This window comes from Stegostoma tigrinum, chromosome 8, assembly GCF_030684315.1.
Source record: "Stegostoma tigrinum isolate sSteTig4 chromosome 8, sSteTig4.hap1, whole genome shotgun sequence".
Taxonomy (NCBI): Eukaryota; Metazoa; Chordata; class Chondrichthyes; order Orectolobiformes; family Stegostomatidae; genus Stegostoma; species Stegostoma tigrinum.
This window is the reverse complement of record NC_081361.1, coordinates 53576341-53601599: the sequence shown is the minus strand read 5'-3', so window position 1 is coordinate 53601599 and position 25259 is coordinate 53576341. Positions and strand designations below refer to the sequence as shown.

At 41.1% G+C, this 25259-nt stretch overlaps 1 protein-coding gene and 1 long non-coding RNA gene across 2 annotated transcripts in view; one reads left to right on the top strand and one right to left on the bottom strand.

Moving 5' to 3' along the window:
• negr1 (neuronal growth regulator 1) overlaps positions 1-25259 on the top strand; it is a 470416-nt gene that overhangs the window by 311983 nt on the left and 133174 nt on the right. The window contains exon 2 of the mRNA XM_048539659.2: positions 5630-5862. Within this exon, the coding sequence (XP_048395616.1) occupies positions 5630-5862 (233 nt within the window). The remainder of the gene's footprint in view (positions 1-5629; positions 5863-25259) is intronic.
• Positions 4711-25259, bottom strand: part of LOC132209903 (uncharacterized) — a 54994-nt gene continuing 34445 nt past the window's right edge. Inside the window, exons 2-3 of the long non-coding RNA XR_009446061.1 lie at positions 8919-9031; positions 4711-5759 (exon numbers count right to left, since the gene is read on the bottom strand). This is a non-coding gene — a long non-coding RNA (uncharacterized LOC132209903). The remainder of the gene's footprint in view (positions 5760-8918; positions 9032-25259) is intronic.

The following is a 25259-nucleotide window of genomic DNA, read 5'->3' as shown; positions in this document are numbered from 1 at the left end:
GATGCCCACATCGCCAAATTGAATGGGCTGACCACATTCTGGATTATTCGATTAGAACATATTGAAGGCTTAAGATTTGCTGTTGACTAAGCAAAAATCACTTGACTGTTGAGTACCATCTTAAGCACCTTGAGCCTGTCCTTTTTTTTGGATAAAGATAGTTTCAGAAGTTTTCGCAGGAATACAGTCAGTGTTTGAAGATATGAATATGATATTGCTTTACTGGGTATGACAGTTATTAGTTTTATCGTTGTAAATTTATCCCCCAAGTTTTATCATTTATTAAAAACCAAATGCGGATGGTGTAAACCAGGAAACAAAACAGACATTGCTGGAAACGCTCAGCAGGCCTAGCAGCATTTGTGAAGGAAAACACAGAGTTAATATTTCAGGTCCAGTGAACCTTCCTCAGAACCAGACCCGAAAATATTAACTCTGTTTTTCTTACTTTCGCAGATGCTACCAGACCTGCTGAGCTTTACCAGCAACTTTGTTTTTGTTCCAGTATTTATTTATTAAATATTAAAAGTACCTTACAAACAATTTCCAAATGAAAACAGGAACAAAGTTAAACTTCCCACCATATATCATGTTTCATTCTTGGCTATCTCCATACAATTGCAACTGCATTTCTACTTACAACATGCTTTCCATGTCAACCACGTATCCTAAGGGCAAGACATCTCAAGTTCAACATTTTAGAAAGTGTAACAGAAATAAAATTTTCCTCACACACTCTGCTTTAAAATGCCTCAATAAAATATTGATACTCATCATGTTCATTCCATGTCTGGCATATAGACTGAGAGGCTCAACAGTTTCTTGAACAATGGTATACTATGGCTGAAGGACCTTAAGAAAGCAACCTTTCCCCATTTCACCGCTGCAGCAACTACTCCAAACTTTAGAATATCCCCTAGCCAATGTGCAGTATTCAATTAAAGAAAGCTGTTTGCACTGGAAGACTGATAGTTTCCAACAGACCAACAGCAGTTTTTCATCAAGTTGATGGTCCCATAACCACAGTTGCTTGGTCTGCATCCCTGGAAACTGCTCATTGTGCATTGAGGCCTGTATCACGGAACTGCCCTGGATAAACCTGATCAAAAAATCACTGCATCATCTTCCAGACTTTCTTTGTAAAAACACATTCCAAAAGGAAGTAGACAACGGCCACAGTGGCCTTTCTAAAGCCATCTCAAGGGCAACGTGAGGAGAGGTTGAGATTCTAGGACCGTAGGAAGTATGTTGCAAAAAAGGTCTTTCTTTTTCAACTGGCAAGCAAACTGTATCTTGATGCTTTTCTGCAAGTTCTGCCAAATCCTAAATGACTTTGACAATCTGCTTAGGGAACTCACTGGCAAGACCTGCCCTTCTGCTTTCCACCTGGTCGCTAGGACTTTGTGCTGACCACTGCCTTGCGGGCTTTTAGTCAACAGATTTTTTTTCATAAATGTCTCCATAAAGGACAGGCGGTATGGCATGGTATTGGAGTATTCTGTAACAATGTGACCAGATCCATCTTTTGTAACATCAAAGATAGGCAGAATCTCAGCTTGGTGAATGCACATTGAATGCCTCTGTACAACTCAGTGTAACTGTAGCCATCAGGAAGAGGGTGATTTTGGGTAAGTTTTCTGCTCCTCTATCTAGAAGCTTGTGCATCATGTATCTGAGAACACAGTCCATTTTTAATCTCCAGATAATGCAACAGATGGCTCAGGTGATCACCTTAGCAAGGAGAGGTATGGGCCAGAACTATGTCACATGCAGCAATGCTGAGAATGCCTTCTACATGGACCAGTTTCTTATCTGCAGCTACTTGCACTTTCTGGGCTTTAATGCATACCCTGTGCCCTTCATACCATATTCCCAACACTGACAGGTAATCTGACCTGGTGAAAATTGTGTTGCTGCATGCATCTGTGTAAAATTGCAATTAATAACAAATATCAAATGCTGGCAAATGGGACTAGATTAATTTAGGATACCTGCTCGGCATGGACAACTTGGACAGAAGAGTTTGTTTCCATGCTCTACCTTTCTATGACTCTATCAGTGGCAGCACGGTTTGAGACATATTAAGGAGGTGTTATTTAAATGAAAGTGATTACTTAGATTCATCGAATCAGAGAGCTGTGTGGCAGGCATAGAAACACACCCTTCAGTCCAACTCATCCATGCTGACCAGATATCCTAAATAAATTAGTTCCATTTGCCAGCACTTGGCCTATATCCTTCTAAACCCTTCCTATTTATATACCAATCCTGATACCTTTCCAATGTCATAATTGTAAGTCTCCACCACTCCCTTTGGCAGCCCATTCCATACACCACCCTGTCCATGAAAAGATTGTTCCTTAGGTCCTTTTTAAATCTTTCCCCTCTCACCTTGGACCTACGCCTTCTAGTTCTGGATCCTGCTACCATGGGGAAAAGACCTTGCTATTCACCCTATCTATGTCCCTCATGATTTTTTAACTTCATTAAGGTCATCCTTCAGCCTCCGACACTCCAGGGAAAATAGCCTGAGCCTATTCAGCCTCTCCCTATAGCTCAAACCCTCCGATCCTGGCAACATCCTTGTACATCTTTTCTGAACATTTTCAAGTTTCACAACATCCTCCCTATAGCAGGGAGACCGGAATTGCATGCAGCGTTCTAAAAGTGGCTGAATGAATGTTCTGTACAGCTGCAGCCCTCCCAACTCCTATACTCAATGCACTGACCAATAAAGGTAAGCATATCAGATGCCTTCCTCATTATCCTGTCTACCTGTGACTCTACTTTCAAGGAACTATAAACCTGCACTCCAAGGTCTCTTTGCTCAGCAACACTCCCCAAGACCTTATCATGAAATATATAAATCCTGCCCTGATTTGTCTTTCCAAAATGCAGCACTTCGCATTTATCTAAATTTAACTCCCTCTGCTATTCCTCGGACCACTGACTCATCTGACCAAGGTGCCGTTGTCCTCTGAGGCAACCTTCTTTGCTGCCCACTACGCCACGTATTTTGCTGTTATCTGCAAACTTACTAACCATACCTCCTATATTCACATCCAAATCATTAATACAGATGACAAAAAGCAGTGAACCCAACATCAGTCCTTGTGGCACACCACTGGTCACAGGTCTCCAGTCTGAAAAACAACCCTTCACCACCACCCTCTGTCTCCTACTTTCAAGCCAATTCTGTATCCAAATATCTAGTTCTCCCCATATCCCATGTGATCTAATCTTGATTACCAGTCTACCATGCGGAATCTTGTTGAATGCCTTACTGAAGCCCATATGGATCATGGTAACAAAGTGTGTAGCTGGATGAACACAGCAGGCCAAGCAGCATCTCAGGAGCACAAAAGCTGGCGTTTCGGGCCTAGACCCTTCATCAGAGAGCCTCTCTGATGAAGGGTCTAGGCCCAAAACGTCAGCTTTTGTGCTCCTGAGATGCTGCTTGGCCTGCTGTGTTCATCCAGCTACACACTTTGTTATCTTGGATTCTCCAGCATCTGCAGTTCTCATTATCTCTCCCCCATATGGATCATGTCCACCAGTCTGCTCTTATCAATCTTCTTTGTTACTTCTTCAAAAAAATTAAGCTCGTGAGACACAATTTCCCACACACAAAGCCATGTTGACTATCCCTAATCAGTCCTTGCCTTTCCAAATACATGTAAATCCTGACCCTCACGATTCTCTCCAACAACTTGCCCACCACCAAGGTTAGGCTCACTGTCTCTAGTTCCCTGGCCTTTCCTTATCCTAAATAGTGGCACCACATTAGCCAACCTCCAGTCTTCCGGCACCTCACCTGTGGCTATCAATGATACAAATGTCTCAGCAAGGGGTCTAGCAATCACTTCCGTAACTTTCCATGGAGTTGTGGGGTACAGTTGATTAAGTCCTGGGGATTTCTCCACCTTTGTGCATTTTAAGACGCCCAGCACCACTACCTCTGTAATATGGACATTTTTCAAGATGTCGCTATTTATTTCCCCAAGGTCAATATTTTCGATATCCTCCTCCACAGTAAACACTGATGCCAAATAGTCATTTTGTATCCCTTCCACTCCTGCGGCTCCATGCATAGGCAGCCTTGCTGATCTTTAAGGAGCCCAGTTGCCTCCCTAGTTACCCTTTGTCCTTAATGTATTTGTAGAATCCCTTTGGATTTTCCTTAATCTTATTTGCCAAAGCTATCTCATGTCCCATTTTTGCTCTCCTGATTTCCCTCTTAAGTATACTTCTACTGGCTTTATACTCTTACAGGGATTCACTTGATCCCTGCTGCTATACCTGACATACACTTCCTTCTTATTCTTGACCCAACCCTCAGTTTCTCAAGGACATAAAAAAGGGATGGTTTATTATTCCATTGGTCTCAGTGCAATGCAGCACTCTCCAACTGTAGCAGTCAGGGAAACGTGGGCCTGGAGAATGTTTTATTCAATGTATGAAAATCAGGGTGTGGGTTCTGTAATGAGATAATAATGCTTTCAGTTGATTCATTCCTACTTTGTGAACTTCATCCAGCTTTTCCACCTTATGCGAAAGGTCTTGCAAAGTTTCTTTTTGCTCCCAGGAAGTAAATTAAGCAAAAATCCTGAAAACCTTATTAAACATATGTTCGACATTAAACATATGTTCGACATGAAACATCCTTGATTGATTATCTTCCAGACCAAGACATGTTTATTTTTCCAGGAGCTCAAGGGAAATATCCTAATTCTACACAGCTTTCAGTCATCTGTTGCATTTATTGTAACAACTCTCATCACAGGCCTAACAATTAGTCCAATTACTTTTATACATAGTGCTTAAGCAGCACAATATTAGTTACTTCTTCTATTCTTTTGTGGAAAGTTTCAAGGTTGAACAGATTATGCAATATCATAGACAGCGAAGGACTTCATACGATGTTCTTTACAACAATACATTATGATCATTCAAGCAATATTAACTAAACGGGTGCAGAAGCTGAACTGAAAGATGTCCTAAAGGGCCTATGAATCATGAGAATCTCATCAATTTCTCTGCAGTCGAACATCCACTGTATGAAATATTGGGTTAGTTGAGCATGCTCAATACATTAAGAAGATAAATACATTGCAATGGGATTTTTCTCCCTGTTGCTAGCACATTTTTTTTTAGCAAACAGCATGTGAGGTTGGCAAGGTTTTCACCAATTGTTAAACATGTATTTTGCAAAGCTAAGAAATCCAGACCACTGAGGATCACACCATGAGCTTTCCCTTCTAACACCTTTAGCAATATCATTCAATTGACCAGGCACATACATACATTATGAGTAAGAAGTAGGAGTAGGCTATTCAGCCCATCGAGACGGTTGTACTGTTCAATATAATCATGGCTGATCTGTTTGTGTCCTTAACTCCACTTTCTTGCCTTCCCCATTGACCTTTGACTTCCTTGCAGAAAGTTAACTTTAGCAGATTAGCTGCCAGTTAACACCACTACTTGACAAGCAGCATTGGCTGTGGTGGAAAGAACATGAAAAAGAAGCGTGGCTCAAAGAAATTCAAAACAAAATCAATGGAATAAAATTGTTTTTTCTTGCTATGAAATGAATATGAAACTAATATTTTCTGTCTTTTATTGTCCACAGGTGCTATCTTGAAGATGCTGCTTCAAAGGGAGCGTGGTTGAATCGGTCCAGCATCATTTTTGCAGGGAATGACAAATGGTCCGTGGATCCACGGGTGTCTATTGCATCAGGCAGTAAACAGGAATATAGTCTGCAGATTCAGAAAGTAGAAATCACTGATGATGGCCCATATACCTGCTCCGTCCAGACCCAGCATAATCCTAAGACATCACAAATGCATTTGATAGTACAAGGTAAGTTATTTGAAAATATTTCAAGTTTTGGGAACCTTGCATGAGTTCAAAAGATTCAAAATCAGAGGAAGAGAACCACTTCTATTAAGTGGAAGCTAGTTAAGCAATATATAATGTTGATTACCAACAAATATACTTTATTCAGCATTCTTTTTTAGTCTCCTAATGGTTCTGACTTTATCCAATGGCAATGATGACCTCTGATACTGATGCAAGAGGCCATTTTATTATATGACTTAGGTATTATAAAGGATATTGCACAGGCTTAACTTGTACTCATTTAAAGATGCAGCAATGGTTAGTTGATCGTGATCAGATCAAGGTGACCTTGTTTCTCTTTAGCCCAGGAGGATTAAATTAGTTGTTACTGAGTTGAGGTTTGCAAAATTAGAAAAGACTGAATTTGAATTTGAACCTAAAATTGTCAAGGCCATTTTCACACTAAGCAGCGTTTTTATAACTAATGAATGCTAAAAAATCATTTTAAAGTAAGTTTTAAAGCATTGATAAAATTCCAAACAGAATTGAGACTATAAAATGTGTCAGAAGCACGAGGCAAAACTATTTAGACCTGAAGCTTTCTGGAGAGTGGGCATATAGCAGGGAACCTAATTGCACAGGAGGCCAAGCATGGTTTCTGAAGTTTTGTTATTAAATGCTTTCAGACGGGCTGGCTTTGCTGCCTCCTGTTTGGTATTCATTAGCATGCCATGAATAATTGTTAATACTCCAGAACACTGGAACTGTGTTTACACTTGCAATCGTGTTTGGTAAAAGCCGGAAATATATGTTCACAATTATGGCCATATCACTGCTCTGATGAGTACAGACTTCTGGGGTTACTTGCCTCCTTCATAAGTAAGTCATTTCTTTGCAATCTGGTAGGTGAAGCCTTTCCTAGTCAACCACCTCATTGAAAGGACTGTTAAATGCAGGCTTGCTTATTGTTATCAATTGCTTACAGTATAAGGATGAAGCCTGTCAAAGTCAATAAGCTGATCCAAGTGAAGCAGCCACTTTGGAATATCTCAACAAACCTAAGTAGAGCAGACTGTAAATGGGACCTGAAGTCAGTTGGAAGCAGTACAGGAAGGGGTCAGGTAAGAGTGGGCTGGGTTAGGATCATTAGGAAATGGAACTTGTTTGTTTGGGACACTGGAAGGATCCTGGGAAATGGAAACTGGAAAACAGAGGGGAGAATCACAGCATTAGGGATATTGGGAAGAAGGGAGGATGTGAGCTGCAATATTTAGGGTGAGGAACACTCTGGGATAATTAGGTGTGTCAGGAAGAAAGTACAATCGGGTGAAGTGAATAAGGGGTGGTGTGAGGCTAGGGTTGTGCATGAGGATCTGGATGGGGGTGATCAGAACAGGAAAATCAAAGGAGCTAGTGTATGAACCAGTAGTCACAGCATGATATTTTTTAACAGAATCCCCACAGTGTGGAAACAGGCTATTCAGCCCATAGATCTACACTAACCCACCTAAGAGCATCCAACCCAGATCCATTCCACTCCTCTTTCCCTGTAAGCTTGCATTTCCCATGGATAATGCACCTAACCTACACATCTCTGCACACTATGAGTAATTTACCATGGCCAATGCGCCTAACTTGCACATCTTTGGACTTTGGAAGGAAACCAGAGCACACAGTGGAAACCCACGCAGACACAGGGAGAACATGCAAACTCCACTCAGGCACCAGAGGCTGAAATTGAATCCTGTCCCTGGTGCTGTGAGGTGGCAATGCTAACTACTGAGCCACCATGCCACCCATTGAGTTTGGTGTAGGATAGAGGAGATTTCAGAGGAAAGAAGGTTGTCTACAAAGTGAGTGACAGTAAAGCACAGCTTCCTGGGGTTACTGTTCACCTGAAACTGAACTGGACTAGCTTTACAAAAACCATGGCTACAATTACAGTTCAGAAGCTAGGAATTCTGCAGCAAGTAACTTACCACCTGTTTCCCAAATGTTTATTTACACGTTACAAGCATGAAATGTGATGGAATAGTCTCCTCTTGGCTAGAGAAATGTACCTTCAACTACACTGTAAACTCTTGACACAATCCGGGCTTGATTGGTACCCTAAAACCAGCTTCAACTTTTCCTTCCTTCACCACCAATAGTACACAGTGTTGCCACTGTTGCCAAGGTGCACTGTAGTAACTTAAGCCTCCTTCGACAGAACCTTCCAAACCCCTGACAAACACCACCAGGAAGGACAAGGTCAGCAGATGCAAGTTCCTCACTGCCCTCATCACATGAAGGAATCAAAAGAACATAGTTTCTAGATAGAACTCCAGAGCTCAGGACTCAACCAGATGGCACAACAGTTGAAGTTTTGGATAAGCAACATTGTCAGAATTAGAGGAGCACCTAATCTCCAGCCTTTGTCAGGCCAGTGGGTGTTACATTGCCTGAAATGTGCTGAAGCCAAGAAGGATTTGAAAACGGGGATGAGAACTTCAATATTGAAGCGTTGTCAGACTGAGAGCTTGTGTAGCTCAATGACCAAACAAGTAATAGGTGAGTGGGATTTGGTGTACCTGAGGATATGGGAGTATCAAATTTTCAACCTTATCCTTTCATCTAAGTTTCTATCTACCACAACAAAAACAAAAGCATTGAATTCACACTGTGTGCCCTTGATGTGAATAAATTTCTTGTCTAATGTTGTAACTAATTAAACTATTACGGTAGAACTTCATTAGCTGTAGGATAAGTCACAAGATTGAAAACATCAGGATGCTACAATGCTGCATCACAGGGCAATCAGCAATGGGGCGTCATCAAGAAGAGGCTTTCTTACCGACAGTACTTATTCTTAGGGGGAGTAGATAGCCGAGCGGTATTATCTCTGGACTGTTAATCCAGAGACCCAGATAACATTCTGGGGACCAGGTTCGAATCCCGCCACAGCAAATAGTGGAATTTGAATTCAATAAATATGTGGAATTAAGAATCTAATGACGACCATGAATCCATTGTCAATTGTTGGAAAAAGCCCATCTGGTTCAGTAATGTCTTTTAGAGTAGGAAACTGCCATCCTTACCTGGTCTGGCCTAAATATGACTCCAGACCCACAGCAATGTGGTTGACTCTCAACTGTCCTCTGGGCAATTAGGGATCGGCAATGCATGCTGCCTATCCAGCAATGCCCTCGTCCTGTGAATGAATAAATGATGAAAATTCCTTACCTATTGACATGAAAGATGCATCAATAAGAGCTGGTGAATAGCCTGTAGTATGTATTTTTTTTAACTGACAAACTCAGTTGAAGTGTTGAGTTATAATGGATGATGCACAAAACATGAGAGAAAATGATTGAAATCAAGTACATGTTGCAAGATACCAAGTTTGAGTTTTAGAAGTCTTTAGGGGAAAACATACTGTTGAAATAAGGTATTCTATAATTTTGAATTCTTTGGAAGGAATCACAAAATTTCTTGTATATTCACAGAAGGGCCAAATCTGCCCCTAGATGTGATTCCAGGATGGGAATGTACCAGTTGGTGACATCTGTCTACAACCTAAAAAAAACAGCAAAAGTAGTGACTTGGAAAAATTGACTGAAATCTTGTTTCTCATTCTGCACCGTCCTACAGTGTTAGTCTAATGTTAATTACATCTGGAGCTATTTTTTAAAAATGAAATTGCATTCAAATGCATTGATTGTTCTCATTCACTTTGCCTGAATGGAAGTGCACTCCTATTTAAATTTACTCAGGATGATTCAAACATGGATTTAAACTGTGTGAGATATGGCACCAATGTGACAGTATTGCCTGCTCTTTTGAGTCTCTATGACCTTTGTTCCAAGATAATGTCAAGTTTCTGTTGAGTGGCAAATAAAATTGTACAGGTGTATTCATTTTCATAGAAAGCAACTAGTCTTCTGCTTTGAAAGGACTTGGTTAGAAAATTCAGAATTAATCTCTGGACTGATTTTAGCTGGAGGTTTGGCCATGTAGAAAGAATGTTTACATGAGCATATCAAGTAAATATTGGATGGCAACAGCAGTACTGAGATATTAGTATCTATTGTTAATATAACTTGTCCAGGACAGGAAAGAAATCATGAAAACAGTTAAGTCTTTTTTTTAAGCATAGGGTTGAAAGTGTAGAGTACCCATTTTGGTGTCTAAATTGACTCAGGATAAATCTGTTTTATAACCTGGCAAAATATAATAACTTATGTGTTGAAATCCTAGAGCTCGTTTCCAGCACACAGTGTGTAACACTACATACTGGCGACTCCAGCAGTTCGAGGCTTAGCACTACCATCTTAGAGGTAATTAAGGACAAGCAGTAAATGCTGGCCTAGGCATAATCCCCTCATTCCCTGAACAAAAAAAAAGTTATAGAAAATAATATTTGGCTGATAATGTTCAGCATGATTATATACTTCAAGGTTGTGTTGGAAGGTCGTCCAGTAGAATTGTTAATGCTCGTCATTTGGTTGCTGTCTGAATTGAACATTTTGACTGGATGAATTTACAGTCATTTCTTGAAGTTTCCTTGGCATCTGATTCACAAACATTTGCTTCAAGTATTAGTCCACTTGAGGAGAGATAAATGCTGCATTTTGCAATTGATTGGCAGTCAATGGTCTGAAAATTGTTAATACCCTGACACAGTACTGGAGCAGTGGGGGAGTTCCCATATTCCCTCAATGGATTTGTTCATAATTGCAGGAAAAGGTCAAGATTCATTCCCCAGTCTCCACTGAGTTATTTATTGAAGCTAGAGTTGGCAGAAGAGAATCTTAAGTATCCTGAGATAGAGAGGGAGAAAAAATCAGCCAGTACTCCTATTCATAACTGCCACCCAAGACTGGGTGAATGTTTAACTAGCAGCTGATTTCTCATGTGAATAACAGCAATGGAAGATCTAGTGAGGATTTCAGAAACACTTTGACCAATTGGCTCAAGTTTTCGCCCGGTATTCATGTTGCTGAGCAGTGTGTGCACTTAAAACATTGTACTTTTAAAAATGCAAATTGAGGGCCTAGTGCAGTTGTAAGAGACCTGATCACAGTTTTAACGTACAAGTTGGTAGAGCATGCTCTTTATCTGCAAGTTTGATGAAGGCCTTTCTGGATGAAGCAAGTTCTTACTTTCTTTCAGACTTTTATTGGATCATGAAATGTTTGCATGTTCCTCCTGGCCATCTATAAAACTTGTAACTTTAATGCAGGTTTTTTTTTGTGTTCTCATGATATTTTAAACCCACATCCCAAATGGTTCCCACTTGTTGGCTAGCTCCAAACATAAATTGACCAATTTTCCAGTGATCTGTCATGAAGACAAATCAGAACCTCAAAGGTCTGTGGATGTCCTTAACTTTTAATTGCAAAATGTATTTTTTAAAAGAGATAATAAAAGACTACGGATGCAAATTTAGTGCAGTGTGAGACACTTGTGATGCTAAGGCAAATTCAATCTAACAGTGAGACATAATAAAAAGAGATACTGAGACAGCTATCTACCTCCCTCCTCTCAGCAGAAAGCCACCTCACATAGACATATGTTTTTGTGTGTTTTACACTTTGCAACCTGATAGCAAATCTGGTCTACGTGCATTGGTGGAAGAAGGTATGCTAGCAAACACAGGTAACCATGCTCAATAGCCTGAGTTCAGGTGCTAGTGTGCTGTGACGTCACTACTGAAGAATTGTCCACTGTTCACCCCTGCATTGCGAGTAAAAAGATTCTGCAATTATGAAAGCCAGAAGCCAACTAACCAGCAAGACAGTCAGAAGAAAGTAGAACAATAGAAGCATTTTCTAACAGCAAAGCTAGAAATCCCAAAATTGATTATTCAACTATTACCGTTTCACCCCACCTTTTCATGAACTATGTAGAGAGACTGAATTATATATCTATTAATTATTACCTTTTTTTTGATTCATTTCTTATTCCTAATCTGTGTGTGTTGCCTTCTTTCTTTTTGCATTCAGTAACTAGTAAGTGCATATATTTGTTAGCCTAATAAAGACTGGCTATTTTGGCTCTTTTTTAAAACATGCATTTACATGGTCAGGGAAGAAAGCATCCATCAGCCAGAGATCAATTTTAAATTAATTTTGTTCTGAACAACTGAGGGACGGTTGAGTAAAGAAAGGGAACCAGTTCCATGCCTTGGGAGTTTACCAAATTGGGTAATCCATCTGGAACAATAATAACCTGAGGATCTTTGCCCAGGATCCAGTCATAATGCTAACACTGTAAAGGAACCACTAGCATTTTACTGATAAACCTCATATAAAGTCTGAGCCTACAGTTGTACAGGCATCCTGAATGTGGTTTTGCACAGGTGCAATGCAAAATAGCAAAACATTCAAGTAATTGTAGAAGATTCTGAGGGAAAAGTTCCTTTATTCCATTCCAAACAATGTCACAATTTACGCTAAATTAGGAACTAATTGAGGAATTTTGCCAGTATAAATAACTATACTTTGTGTAATTCATGGTAAGCTAGCCTCAATTTCACTTTCTCTTGCTCACTTTCTCTCATGTGTACTGTCCGTGAGATAAAAATTTACAACATAATACAATGCAATACCTGCCACTAAAACTTGAATTTTATTACTCATCATTTAAGTTGTAATTAGAATTTGTATTTCACACTTAGTGACAGAGAATAAATATTGAATTTATTGCTCAGGATGGTTTGTGGTTTGAAATTGTAAAAGCATCCGTAATTTTATCTGTACATGTTAAGTCTCTGGAAAATATATTTCAATATTGGGAAAACAAGGTGTGGAGCTGGATGAATACAGCAGGCCAAGCAGCATCAGAAGAGCAGGAAAGGTGACGTTTCAGGCCTAGACCCTTCTTCAGAATCTTCTGTTCACAGTAAATGTAAACTGAAACTATTTAAATAGCTCATCAAAGCTGCAGCATAGGAAATAGCAACCTTTCTGCAAATGGCCACCTTTTAACTCTTAACCTTTGCTCTACAATCTCCCACACACTCGATGGAAGGGAAAGTAAGAAATGCTTTCCCAGCCACTTCTTCGATGGCATCCAGTGGTCCATTCAAAGTTCATTTGAGAGGCACCTGATGAACTGGAAAAACTAATCAAAACTTGCAGGGCTGCTGAAACAGACACATAGCTTTTTGGACATTTAGCCCCAGGAGCCTCCTCATAAACACCAGTGGTTAAAATGCTGGTTTGACAGTGTCCAGGTGTATGATTTTCGCTTAGATTTTGTTTAAACTCGTTCACACCATCTCGCAACATTACTGATTACTTTGTGATTTGCTTCAGTGAAAAACAACTTTACTATTCAGAGATAGCAAGGTGGAGAGCTGGATGAATACAGCAGGCCAAGCAGCATCAGAGGAGCAAGAAAGCTGATGTTTCTGGCCTAGACCCTTCTTCAGAAATAGGGGAGGGGAAGGAGCTTTTGAAATAAATAGGGAGAGAGGGGAGGTGGATAGAAGATGGATGAAGGAGAAGATAGGAGGAGAGGAGACAGACAGGTCAAAGAGGCAGGCTGGAGCCAGTAAAGGTGAGTGTAAATGGGGAGTTAGGGACGAGATAGGTCAGTCCAGGGAGGACAGACAGGTCAAGGGGGCAGGATGAGGTTAGTAGGTAGGAGATGGGAGTGGGGCTTGAGGTGGGAGGAGGGGATAGGTGGGAGGAAGGACAGGTTAGGGAGGAGGGGACGAGCTGGTATGGTTTTGGGATGCGGTAACGGGTGAGGAAGCTTGTGAAGTCCATGTTGATACCACTGGGCTGCAGGGTTCCCAAGCGAAATATGAGCTTTCAATATGAGATGGATATTTCGCTTGGGAACCCTGCAGCCCAGTGGTATCAATGTGGACTTCACAAGTTTCAGAATCTCCCCCTTCCCCGACGTCATCCCAAAACCAGCCCAGCTCACCCCTGCCTCCCTAAACTGTCCTTCCTCTCACCTATCCATTCTGCCTACCACAAGCCCCACCCCCATCCCCTACCTACCAGCCTCATCCCCCCTCCTTGACCTGTCCAGCCTCCCTGGACCGACCTATCCCCTCCCTAACTCCCCAGCTACACTCACCTTTACTGGCTTCACCCTCACCTCTTTGACCTGTATGTCTCCTCTCCACCAATCTTCTCCTTTATCCATCTTTTATCAACCTCCCCACCTCCCTATTTATTTCAGAATCCCCTTCCCCTCCCCCATTTCTAAAGGAGGGTCTAGACCCGAAACATCAGCTTTCCCGCTCCTCTGATGCTGCTTGGCCTGCTGTGTTCATCCAGCTGTACACCCTGTTATCTCAGATTCTCCAGCATCTGCAGTTCCTATTGTCTCTGTAACAAGTTTATTATTCTGTTCTATTTAAATTTGGGGCCAACAGTGCAATTATATTCCTCCACACCCTTCCTGGAATCCCACATGTATCACAGAAGCAACATGTTAGGCCGAAGCTAAGAGTGCAGGACTACAAACAGAATAAAAATACTCTAGTATCAGAAGTATGGGTACTGGTTCTAGCTGCAAGAGGAGGTGACATGATGAAATCCTGATATCAATGAACAGCCAAATTATGACTGACTAATCAGACAGCACAAGCTAGTTTCCTCTGGATGACTACACATACTTAGAGATATGAAAAGTATGAATATAAACATAAATATTGTGAGGCTTGATTCTGACTGTGAGCCCTATTCAATCTTAAAGCTTTGCAGCACAGCAGGAGGCATCATGTAGAAAGCACTGTCCAACTGAACCCCACATCCCAGTTTCATTTCCCCATGATCTTTATAAGTTATCCGCTGCAAATCTTTGTCAAATTTCCTTTTAAAAGAGTCTAAGTTGTTCGCCTAATCATGTTGTACATGCCACATCTAAACACCCTCTTTGTAAAGACAATTTTAACTTCATGTTTAATTCTTTTGAGTAATTATTTAAAATCTACAATCTAAAATCTTTTTCTACTCTCTCTAACAATAGTCCTCATCTTGCTGATGGTCTCCAGTGAATTTCTACATAATCTTCCCCAATTGCTGAAATTCCATATCCTCCTAGGGAACAATCTCTGCCTCCTCATTCTTGATATCTTTCGTAAAATGTGTCTGTGCAACCCCGCTGTCCCCCGTGTCCATGTTAGTTACCTTTATGCTTGTACTACTTAGGGAAGACTACCTTCAACTGCCCCATGAGCATCTACCTACCAGAAATGGCATTGTCCATTGATGATAGCACAGTGATTAGTACCATTCATAATTCTTCAGATACTGAAACAGTCCTTGCCACGTACAGCAAGATGTAGATGACATAGAGGCTTCGTTTGACTTATGACAAGTAACATTTGTGTTACTCAAGTGCTGTTTAATGATAATTTCCAACAAAAGAATATCTAGCCATCACTCCTTGACATTCAGTGGCATTACTATTGCTGTATTCCACAATATCAACATCCTGGGGAGTACCATTGATCAAAATGTAACTGGACCAACTTTATAAATGTGTGGCTGTAAGTGCAGCTGCGAGGCTAGGAATTCTAGAGCAAGGGATTCACTGCCTGACTCTCCAAAGCCTGTCCACCTTCCGTAAGGTATACATCAGAAGAGTGATTGAATACCCTCCACTTGCCTGGATGAGTACCATTCCAATAAAACTCAAGAAGCTCAACTGTCTAAGACAAAGTAGCTTGTTTGATTGATACCCAATCTACTGTCTTAAATATACACTTGCCTTAACCACTGACACACAATAGCAGCAATGTATGCTATCTGTGAGAGACATTGTAACAACTCACCAAGGCTCTTTCAAACAGCACCTTCCTAACATCTGACCTCTGCCACCTTGAAAGACAAGAGAAAAAGATACAAGGGAGCATCACTACCTGCGCATTCCCCTCCAAGCCACCGATCATCCTGTGGGATATAAAACAAGGCATTGGCCCTAATACCATCTGTACTTAAGGTTAGAAATTCTGGGGTGACATGTATGTAATATGTATGTATGAATAATTGTCTAAAATTCAATGTGTCAGATGGTGTTCACCCACTGCTGTTGTCAAGAATAATTTCTCATCTCCTAAATATTGAAGTCTGTTTATCACGTTTGCACCAAAGTTTTAAAGTCAATTTTTTTTACTTTTATATAAATTGTTGACCAATTAAAATTTAATTATGCTGTCACGGGGGAGAATGGAAATTGCGCAAATAAGCCTTGCATTAAGCATGGTCAGGTTGTGATTATGCTGTGGGGGTTAAGATTCATTATTTGTGGGTTTTTTTGATTTGTATTAAACTTAATAATTTGATATTTTAGATAGTGATTGTCATTCATTGCCACAAATGCAATAAAAAGATAAAGCTTTTGAGAGGCTATAATTCTTCCTTTTGATAGTGTGTATCATTGCAAAAAAAAGAGTTCTCACAGGTTTTTTCACAATGACAAAATAATTTCTGCAGGTACCTTCCACAACTTATAACAAACATACAAAATTGGCTTCATATGGAGTTCAACAAGATCCACTTGATGTGTAAGTGCAATGACTTGAAGTTGGCAGCTAATACCAACAAGCAATATTCCAGCAACCTTTAGTATCGTTGCTAAAGGAGACTATTCAAAAATCAGCTCCTTCATGCACAATGAATGTAATTGATTTTCATTATGGATCCATGCAATAAACTTCCAAACCTAATCAATAAAGGAAAGAAATTATCACTTAAAGGATGTTATAAAAGGTACCATTGTACTTTTAAAAACTTGTGCTTCTGTTTCAACTGCACCCATAATGCTATATATTTGTCTGAAAATTGACATCACCCTTTTTCAGTTTTATTTGCTGATTTTCATAATCTTGCTGTAAGATAATCCTATAACACTGGCACTTGACTGAGGAGGGGCCACTAAGTAAAAGCTGGATGGAAATGCAACCAGGCACATTTCTACTCAAAGTTGCTTGGAAGGATCCAGATGCAACTTCCCACAATCATTAAACTTCTTCTCAGGATTGCTGTGCAATTCTTCTTCTGAATTGAACCAGCTGGCAAACAAAGTGAGAAAACAAATGTGTTCCAGAGACCACAGGGCTCTTACAGGGTCAAGGAACGATTGAAAGACGTGAGCCTTTGAAAGCCCCATGTGCAAGCTCTCAACTTGGTAAACGGCAAAAAGCTGTTTAAAATCTTAGTGTTCTGCCAATGCACAATGCCTGTCAACTTCTCCTGCACATCAATGTCATTTACTTGGGAGGCTGAATTTTTGCTTTTATCAAATTACAAAACACCAAAATGGCTTTCGTGATTCAGAACCATTTATCAAGATGAAGCACTGTGTGCACTTGAACAGTCTTCCAAGAGATAGCCTCTTAGTTTGCCACCTGTACGTCTCCTGTCTAATAAAGGATGTTTGCAGGGTTCATTTGAACATGAATATGAACAAATGAATTAGGAGCAAGAGTAAGCCAGTCAACATGTTGCACCTACTCTGCCATTTAATAAGATCATGGCTAATATGGTTATAGCCTCAACTAAACTTTCCTGCCTACCCCCAATATTCCTTCTATCCTTGTTAGCCTCGAAGTTAACTTCTACCTGAAAAAATATTCAACGAATCTGCCTCCAACAAGTTACCAATAAAGTAGCAAATAAGTTGATGTTAATTTTTCGAAATTCCCTAATTCAGGAAAGATTCCAATGGACATGAAAGTAAGAATGCAACCCATCTACTCCTGATCAAGTAGAACAGTGTGGCCACTGCAACAGCATAATCACCCCATCTTGAAAGATTCCACGCCACAGGTATTTTTCCATAAGGTAGTGTCATCTTAGTTCTGAGGAGCTACTACGCACCACTCATCTCAACTAATAAATCAACAAGATGGGGTGATTATGCTGTTGCAGTATCCACACTGTTCTGCTTGATCATGAGTAGATGGGTTGCATTCTTACTTTCATGTCCAATGGAATCTTTCCTGAATTAGGGAATTTCGAAAAATTAACGTCAACTTATTTGCTACTTTATTGGTAACTTGTTGAACATTCCTCCATATTGAACTTTACTTGGAAGAAGCAGTGAAGGTGGCAAAGAGTGTTCTCTGAGTGGGGGGGCTTTAATATCCAATAGCAAGGGTTTCTCAGTAGCAATCACTCCTGACTGAGCTAACCAAATCCTTATTGGAATAGTCTATTCATAACAAATTGGTAAAAGTGACCAATGCACTTCCCACTAACACACATTCCAATGTAATACCCTTCATTGAATTGTGTGTGTGACCAGAGTGAGCCAAATAGGATAGAATTTTAATAGATCTGGAAATCCAAATTGGACTTCATAAGAGTATTGTCCAGCACATCTGACAGCTTCTGTGGAGAAACATCAGAGTTAATGTTTTGGGTCAAGTGACCCTTCCTCAAAACAAATAGTAGCTAGGAAAATGTTGTTTTTTTCATGTGGAAGATAGGGTAAGGGGAAGGGATAGGGAATAAAAGATAGGTGGAGAGAGAGCCCAGAGAGAGAGAAAACAGTTGGACAAATGTTTAGCCTGGGAGAATAAATAGCTTTAATGGGGACTGTTAGTGGCTAGCAATGGGTTGTATGTAATAGCAGACTGTGTAATAACAAGGCCTTGTGAATGGGAGTTGGGGTAGGGATATGGGAAAAGGTGCCTCAAGTCCTACAATTGTTAAACCCAGTATTTAGTTTGGAGGGTTGCAGGGTCCCCAAGCTGGAAATGAGGAGCCATTCTTCCAGCATGTGCTGAAGCACTACAGCAAGCCTGAGTCAGTTGGCCACGGAATACTAACATCACCCTTCTGAGGAAGATCATAGGAGCCAGAACATTAACTCTGCTTTCTCTCCACAGATGCTGCCAGACCTGCTGAGCTTTTCCAGCATCCACAGCTCATTCAGTTTTCATAAAAGCATTGTTGGTTTCCAGCAGCAAAATTGCATTCAACCACAATCTGTAAAATCATGGCCTGGCAAATGTTCCACTCTATGACCACTATCAAACCAGAGACCAACCCCATTTCAATGAAGAATGCTAGAAGGCATGCCAGGGTCAGCATCAGACATACCCAAAAGTGAAGTGTCATCTTGGTGAAGCTACAACACAGAACTACCTGCAATTCAATTTATCCCAAGAAATGCTAGAAAGCATTGGATAGTACAAAGTCTGTGGATCTTGGCAACATTCCAGCAACAATCTTGCAGACTTGTGCTCCAAACTGGCCGAGACTGTTGTCAAGCTGATCTGGTCCAGTACTGCATTTACATGGCAAAGTGAAAAGTTGTCCAGGTATATTCTGTTCACAAAATTTCAACCCAAACTCTTGATCTTCAACTAAATGATGGATGGATTCATTGATAGTGCTATTAAACTCTTTCTGAAGAAGGGTCCTGACCCAAGACACCAGCTTTCCTGCTCCTCTGCTGCTGCCTGGCCTGCTGTGTTCCTCCAACTCCACACTGTGTTGTCTCTGACTCCAGCATCGGCAGTTCTTACTATTCCTTCTAAACCAGTTACCTCTACAAGCTAGAAGGACACAGACAACAGATACATGGGGATGAGGGAATCAGTAGCTAGGCTATTATTTGATGGTAATCCCTAATTGGCCTTGAAACGGTCGTGGTGATCTGGATTCTTTAACCACTGCAGTTGATGTGAAGATCTAAGTTAGGACAGGAGTAATTCATTCAGCCCATATAGCCTGCATTGCCATTCAATAAGATCATGGTTGATTTGATTGTAACCTCAAATCACATTCCTGCCTAGACCCAATAATAATTGACTCCTTTGTTAGTCAAGAAGCGATCCACCTCTGTCTTAATTGTTCAAAGAGCATACACTCTACAAGTCTTCCTAAGTGTCATAACCCTCAGAAAAATGAAATCTTCTACATTCCCATATTGAATGAGAAACCCCTTTTTTTAAACTCTGCACCTAATTGGATTGGCAGGGCTGGATAGACTGGGGTTGTTATCCTTGGAGCAGGTGAGACTGGGGATGGTTGGGTTGGTGTGGATCATGATTGGAATGTATAAAATGATGAGGGGCATAGACAGTAAGAAACTTTTCTCCCTTGTTGGTGGGATCAATGACCAAGGAGCATAGAGTTAAAGTAAGGACAGGAGGTTTCGAGGAGAAGGGAGGAAATTTTTTTTTCACCCAATGGGTTGTGGGAATCTGGAACTCACCGTCTGTACGCGACAAATCCTTATAACATATAAGAAGCATTTAGGTGTACACTTGTGATGCCAGGTGCTGGAAACTGGGATTAAACTAGTTCGGTAATTGTTTTTGACTGGCACAGACTCGATGGTCGAAGGGCCTTTTTCTCTACTGTGGACCTCTATGGCTGTATAATTCTAATGTCTCCCATGCAGCAAAACATCATTTCAGCTTCTATCCTTTCCTTATAATCATATATATTTCAGAAAGATTACCTCTCATTCTGCTAAACTCCAGTTGATACAGGGTCATTGCTTGAGATAATCTTCCGTACCAAGCATCAGTTGAATGAAACTTCCTTGAATTTTTTCTCACACATTTACAGTATTTCTTAAATATGGAGAGTAAAACAGTGCATAGTGTTCCAGGTAAGCTGTCATCAATATGTTTTGCTGCAGTTGCATACCTTTGTAATTCCATTTCCTTTTCCATAAACAACATTCCATTTGCCTTACTGTATGACTAAGATACACACAACCCTCTGCACCTCAAAGTTCAGCAATCTTTCTTTGTTTAAGTATGCTGTTTTCTGTTCCATCTGCCAAAAGGAACAGTCTGATTTCCCACCATATGTTTCTATGTGTTTGCCCACTTATTTAGTTGAACTACATCTATTTTCAGACTCTCCTCTTCACAACTTATTTTCCTATCTGTTTTTGCCTCATGAGCAAATTTAGCAACTATACATTTGGCCCCTAAATAAAAGCCGAAAAAGCTGAGGATGCTGTACATCAGAAACAAAAACAGAAATTGTTGGAAAAGCTCAGCAAGTCTGGCAGCATGTGTGGAGACAAATCAGAGTTAATGTTGTGGGTCCAGCGACCTTTCCTCAGAACTGATGGTAGCTGGGAAAATGTCAGTTTGTATGGAGAAGGTAGGGTGGTTGGAGGCACTAAGGCATAAATGATAGGTGGAGATAGAGCCTAAAGAGAAAGAGAAGAACAGTTGGACAGACAAAGGAGATGGTAACAGTCTGGCTGGGAGAGTGAATAGTTATTAATGCGGGACTGATAGTGGCTAACAATGGGCTGTATGTAATGGCAGACTAGAGAAGAACAAGGTTGGTGTGTGGGAATTCAGGTAAGGATGTGAGAGAGCTCAAGCCCTGAAGTTGTTGAATGCAGTAATGAGTCCAAAATGTTCCAGGGCCCCCAAGCAGGAAATGAAGTGCTCTTATTCCAGCTTGAGCTGAGCTTCACTGGAGCACTGCAGCAAACCTGAGACAGAGATGTTTGCCAGGGAATAGAGTGGTGTGTTGAAGTGGTAGGCAACTGGAGCCTCAGAGTCTTTGTTGCAGACAAAACTCAAGTGTTCTGTGAAGTGGTCACCCAGTCTATGCTTTGTTTCCCCAGCGTAGAGGGGACCACACTGTGAGCAGCAAATGCAGAAGGCTAGATTGTGGGAAGTGCAAGCGAAGTGTTGCTTGACCTGAAAGGTATGTTTGGGCCCTTGGATACTGATCAGGGAGTAAGTGAATGAGCAGGGTGTTATACCTTCAGCAATTTCTCTTTGTTTAAATATGCTGTTTTCTATTCCATTGGCCAAAATGAACAAAGTGGGAATGTGTTATGGGGCTGTGGAGGGGTAATGCGAGTGAAGAAATGTGGTCCAGGGTGTCCTGGAAGCAATGGTCCCTGCAGAAGGCAAACAAAGAAGGTGAGGGGTATATGTGTCTGGTGGTGGAATCTCACTGGAGGTGGTGGAAATGGTGGCTAATAATCATCTGGTTGTGGACGCAGGTAAGGATAAGGGGGACACTGTCACTGTGGTGGTAGGGGAGAGACAGGGTGAGGGCTGACATTGGATCAGATAGTCAGTTGGGCCAGGGAGATGGGTCAGACCCAGTTGAGGGCCCTGCCAACAACAGTGCAGGGGAATCCTTGGTGGAGGAAGAAGTTGGACATTTCAAGTTGGAGGCTCCCTGGTTAAATTGTCATCATCAGAACGGATGCAATGGAGATGGAGGAACTGGGAAAATGGAATGGAATCTCCACAGGTAGCAGGGTGAGAAGATATATAGTCAAGGTAACTGTGGGAGTCGGTGGGTTTGTAACGGATATTGGTGGTCAGCCTATTCCCAGAAGTGGAAGCAGATATATTGAGGAAGGGAAGGGAGGAGTCAGAGATGGACTAGATGAAAGTGAGGGTGAGGTGGAAATTGGAAGCGAAATTGATAAACTTTTCCAATTCCAGATGAGAGACGGAAGCAATATTAACAATATGATGGATCTATTGGCAAAAGAATTGTGGTTGGAGACCTGAATAGGAGTGGAATAAGGAATATTTCACATACCCCACAAAGAGACAGGCGTAACTGGGGTCGATGCGGATACCCATGGCCACCCCTCTGACCTGAAGTAAATGAGAGGAGTGAAGAGAGAAGTTGTTCAGGGTGAGGACAAGCTCAGGCGAAGGAGGGTGGTGGTGGGTGGGATGGTTTAAGCCTCTGTTCCAGGAAGAAGAGGAGAGCCCTGATAACATCACGGTTGTATGGGTCGGACGTGTAAGGGGATTTCACATCCATGGTAAAGAGGAGGCAGCTGGAGCCTGCAAACTGGAAATTCCGAAAGTGATCTAAAGTGTCAGAGGAATCAAGGATGTATGTGGACAGGGACTGGACCAGGGGGAGAAAAGACCGAGTCATGGTAGGAAGAGTTGAGTTTTGTGGGGCAGGAGCAGGCAGAAACAACGGATCTACCAATACAGTCCTGTTTTTGGATTTTTGGAAGGAGATAGAAGTGAGTTGTGCAGGGCTGGGGTCCATCAGCTTGGAGGTAGTGGGGGGAGATCACCAGATGAAATAAGATTGTAACTATGCTAGACGCAATGGCCTGGTGTTTCTTGGTGGAGTTGTGGTCCAGGCGAGACAAGAGGAGGTATCTGAGAGCTGGCTGTCAGTTTCCACATCGTAGAGGTCAGCCCACCAGTCAACAACAGCATGACTCTTTCCATCAGTCCAATTACAAAGTCAGGGTTGGATCTGAGTGGATGGAGTGCAGTCAGTTCCCGCGTGTGTAGGTTGGATTGGGTAAGGTGTGGCAGAAAAATTGAGGTAATCGCTGTCATGTCACCAGTTCCCAATGAACAGATCGAGTGCAAGTAAAAGGCCAGAGGGAGGGCTCCAAGTTGGAGGGAGAGTGTTGGAGATGGATGAAGGCATCTGTGGGACAAGAAGAGGAATCTTGTCCAAAGAAATGGGCACGGCGGTGAAGGCGACAGAAGAAGAATTCAATGTTATATCGTGTCTGAAATTCATTAAGGTGGGGGTGGGGGCAGACATCTACAACTGAGACCTTGCTGAGAGCAGAATGTTTAGCATCAGACAGCAGATAATCAGGAGGGCTAGTGAATACCCAATTGGAGGTGGGCTTGTGGGAGGGGATGAAGTCAGAGAGAAGGGAAGGGAACGAAGGTTCCAGAGGGATGTGGGTATCTCTGCATTGTTGCATCTTGTGTGCCTCAATGTCTGAAAGGAAAAGATTTATTTCTTGTTAGCACAGCGAATAAGCCAGAGGATGAAGTGGAACTGGGGAGTGGTGCAGCCCTGAGCCAGCACAATGTAATGCTGCTGGAGAGAGGGCTCAAGAGAGTGGATACAACACCACATGGCACAATGTGTGGATCTTAGGATGCAGCATGAACATTGAACATTGCAGAAATACCTATGATCCTGGCCTGGGGATCCTGTAGCCTTTTGGACTCAATGTTGAGTTTGACAGCTTTAGAGCTTGAGCTCCCCTGTCTCTTGACCCTAACTCCCACACACCAGCCCTTGTTGTCACATAGTCTATTATTACACATAGCCCATTGTTAGCCACTAACAGTTCCCACTTCAGCCTCCTAACCAGATTGGTATCCACTCCTTTGGCTGTCGAATTGTTCTTCTGTCTCTTTGGGCTCTATCCCCACCTATCATTTAGTCCTTCCCCCAACCCTACCTTCTGCATATAAACTTACATTTACTTAGCTACCATAACTTATGAGGAAGGGTCACTGGACCCAAAAATGTTAACTCTGATTTCTCTCCACAGATGCTACCAGACCTGCTGAGCTTTTCCAGCAATTTCCATTTTTGTCATACATTTGATCCTTACATCTGACTCATTGATATAAATTATAAATAATTGAAGCTCCAACATTTATCCATGTGGCCTTTTCCTTCAGATTGCCAACTCAAAAATGATTAATTTATACCAACTTTGTTTCCTATTCACCAACTAAACTCTACCTGTACTAATGTGCTATTTCCTACTTTATGAGCTCATATTTTGTGTTTAAACTTTGATTTGGCACTTTGCTGAATGCTTTTTAGAGATTTTAGTACAGTAGTCCTACAATATTTTGGCTATAATACTTGTTGCTTCCTCAAAAAGTTCCAATGAATAAGTCATACATGAGCTCTCTCTTTCACAAAACCATGTTGACTTTGCCTGATTGCATCAAGGTTTTTCAAATGCCCGGCTGTAATCTGCTCAATAATAGATTTTATTTTTTCCTTAGGACAGCCTTTAAACTAATTGGCCTGTCATTTCTGTTTGCCTCCCTTCTTGAATGGAAGAATATTTTGCTATTTTCCAATTTAATAGGATCTTTCTAATACGTACAGAATTTTGAAAAATGAATTTCAATGCATCTATTACCTCAGCAACCACTTCATTTCCTGCCATAAGATGAACTCTGTCAGGACCTGACGACTTGGCAGACTTTTCTTTTAATAATTCTGGTAGGACCATTCCTTTGTGATTGTAATTTTCTTGCTCATTTTCACCTTCTGATTTGCAATTGGTTTGCAGTGTTTATCTGTAACCTCTTCAGTGAAGGTGCATGCACTGTTGAATTCATCTGCCATTTCTTTTTCCCCCATTATTAATTCCTATTCTAAGGGAACATTGCTCCCTTGAATTGCTCTTTTCCTTTTAAAATATAAAATCTTTTACTACAAGTTTTTATATTTCTGGCTGGTTTACTCTTATTCTAATTTTCCTTTACTTATTAATTTTTCTGTCATTGTTTGCTGTTCTTTATATTCTGTCTGGTATTCTGGATTCAAGCCCCAATAACATTATTTTAAGTATTCTATGCCATTTCTTTCAATTTGATACTATATTTAACTTTCTTTATCATGGATGGTGCACCCTTCCCTCAGAATCTTTCTTTCCCACTGGAACGTATTGACAGTAGTGATACAGCAATCTCTTAAATTTACCACACT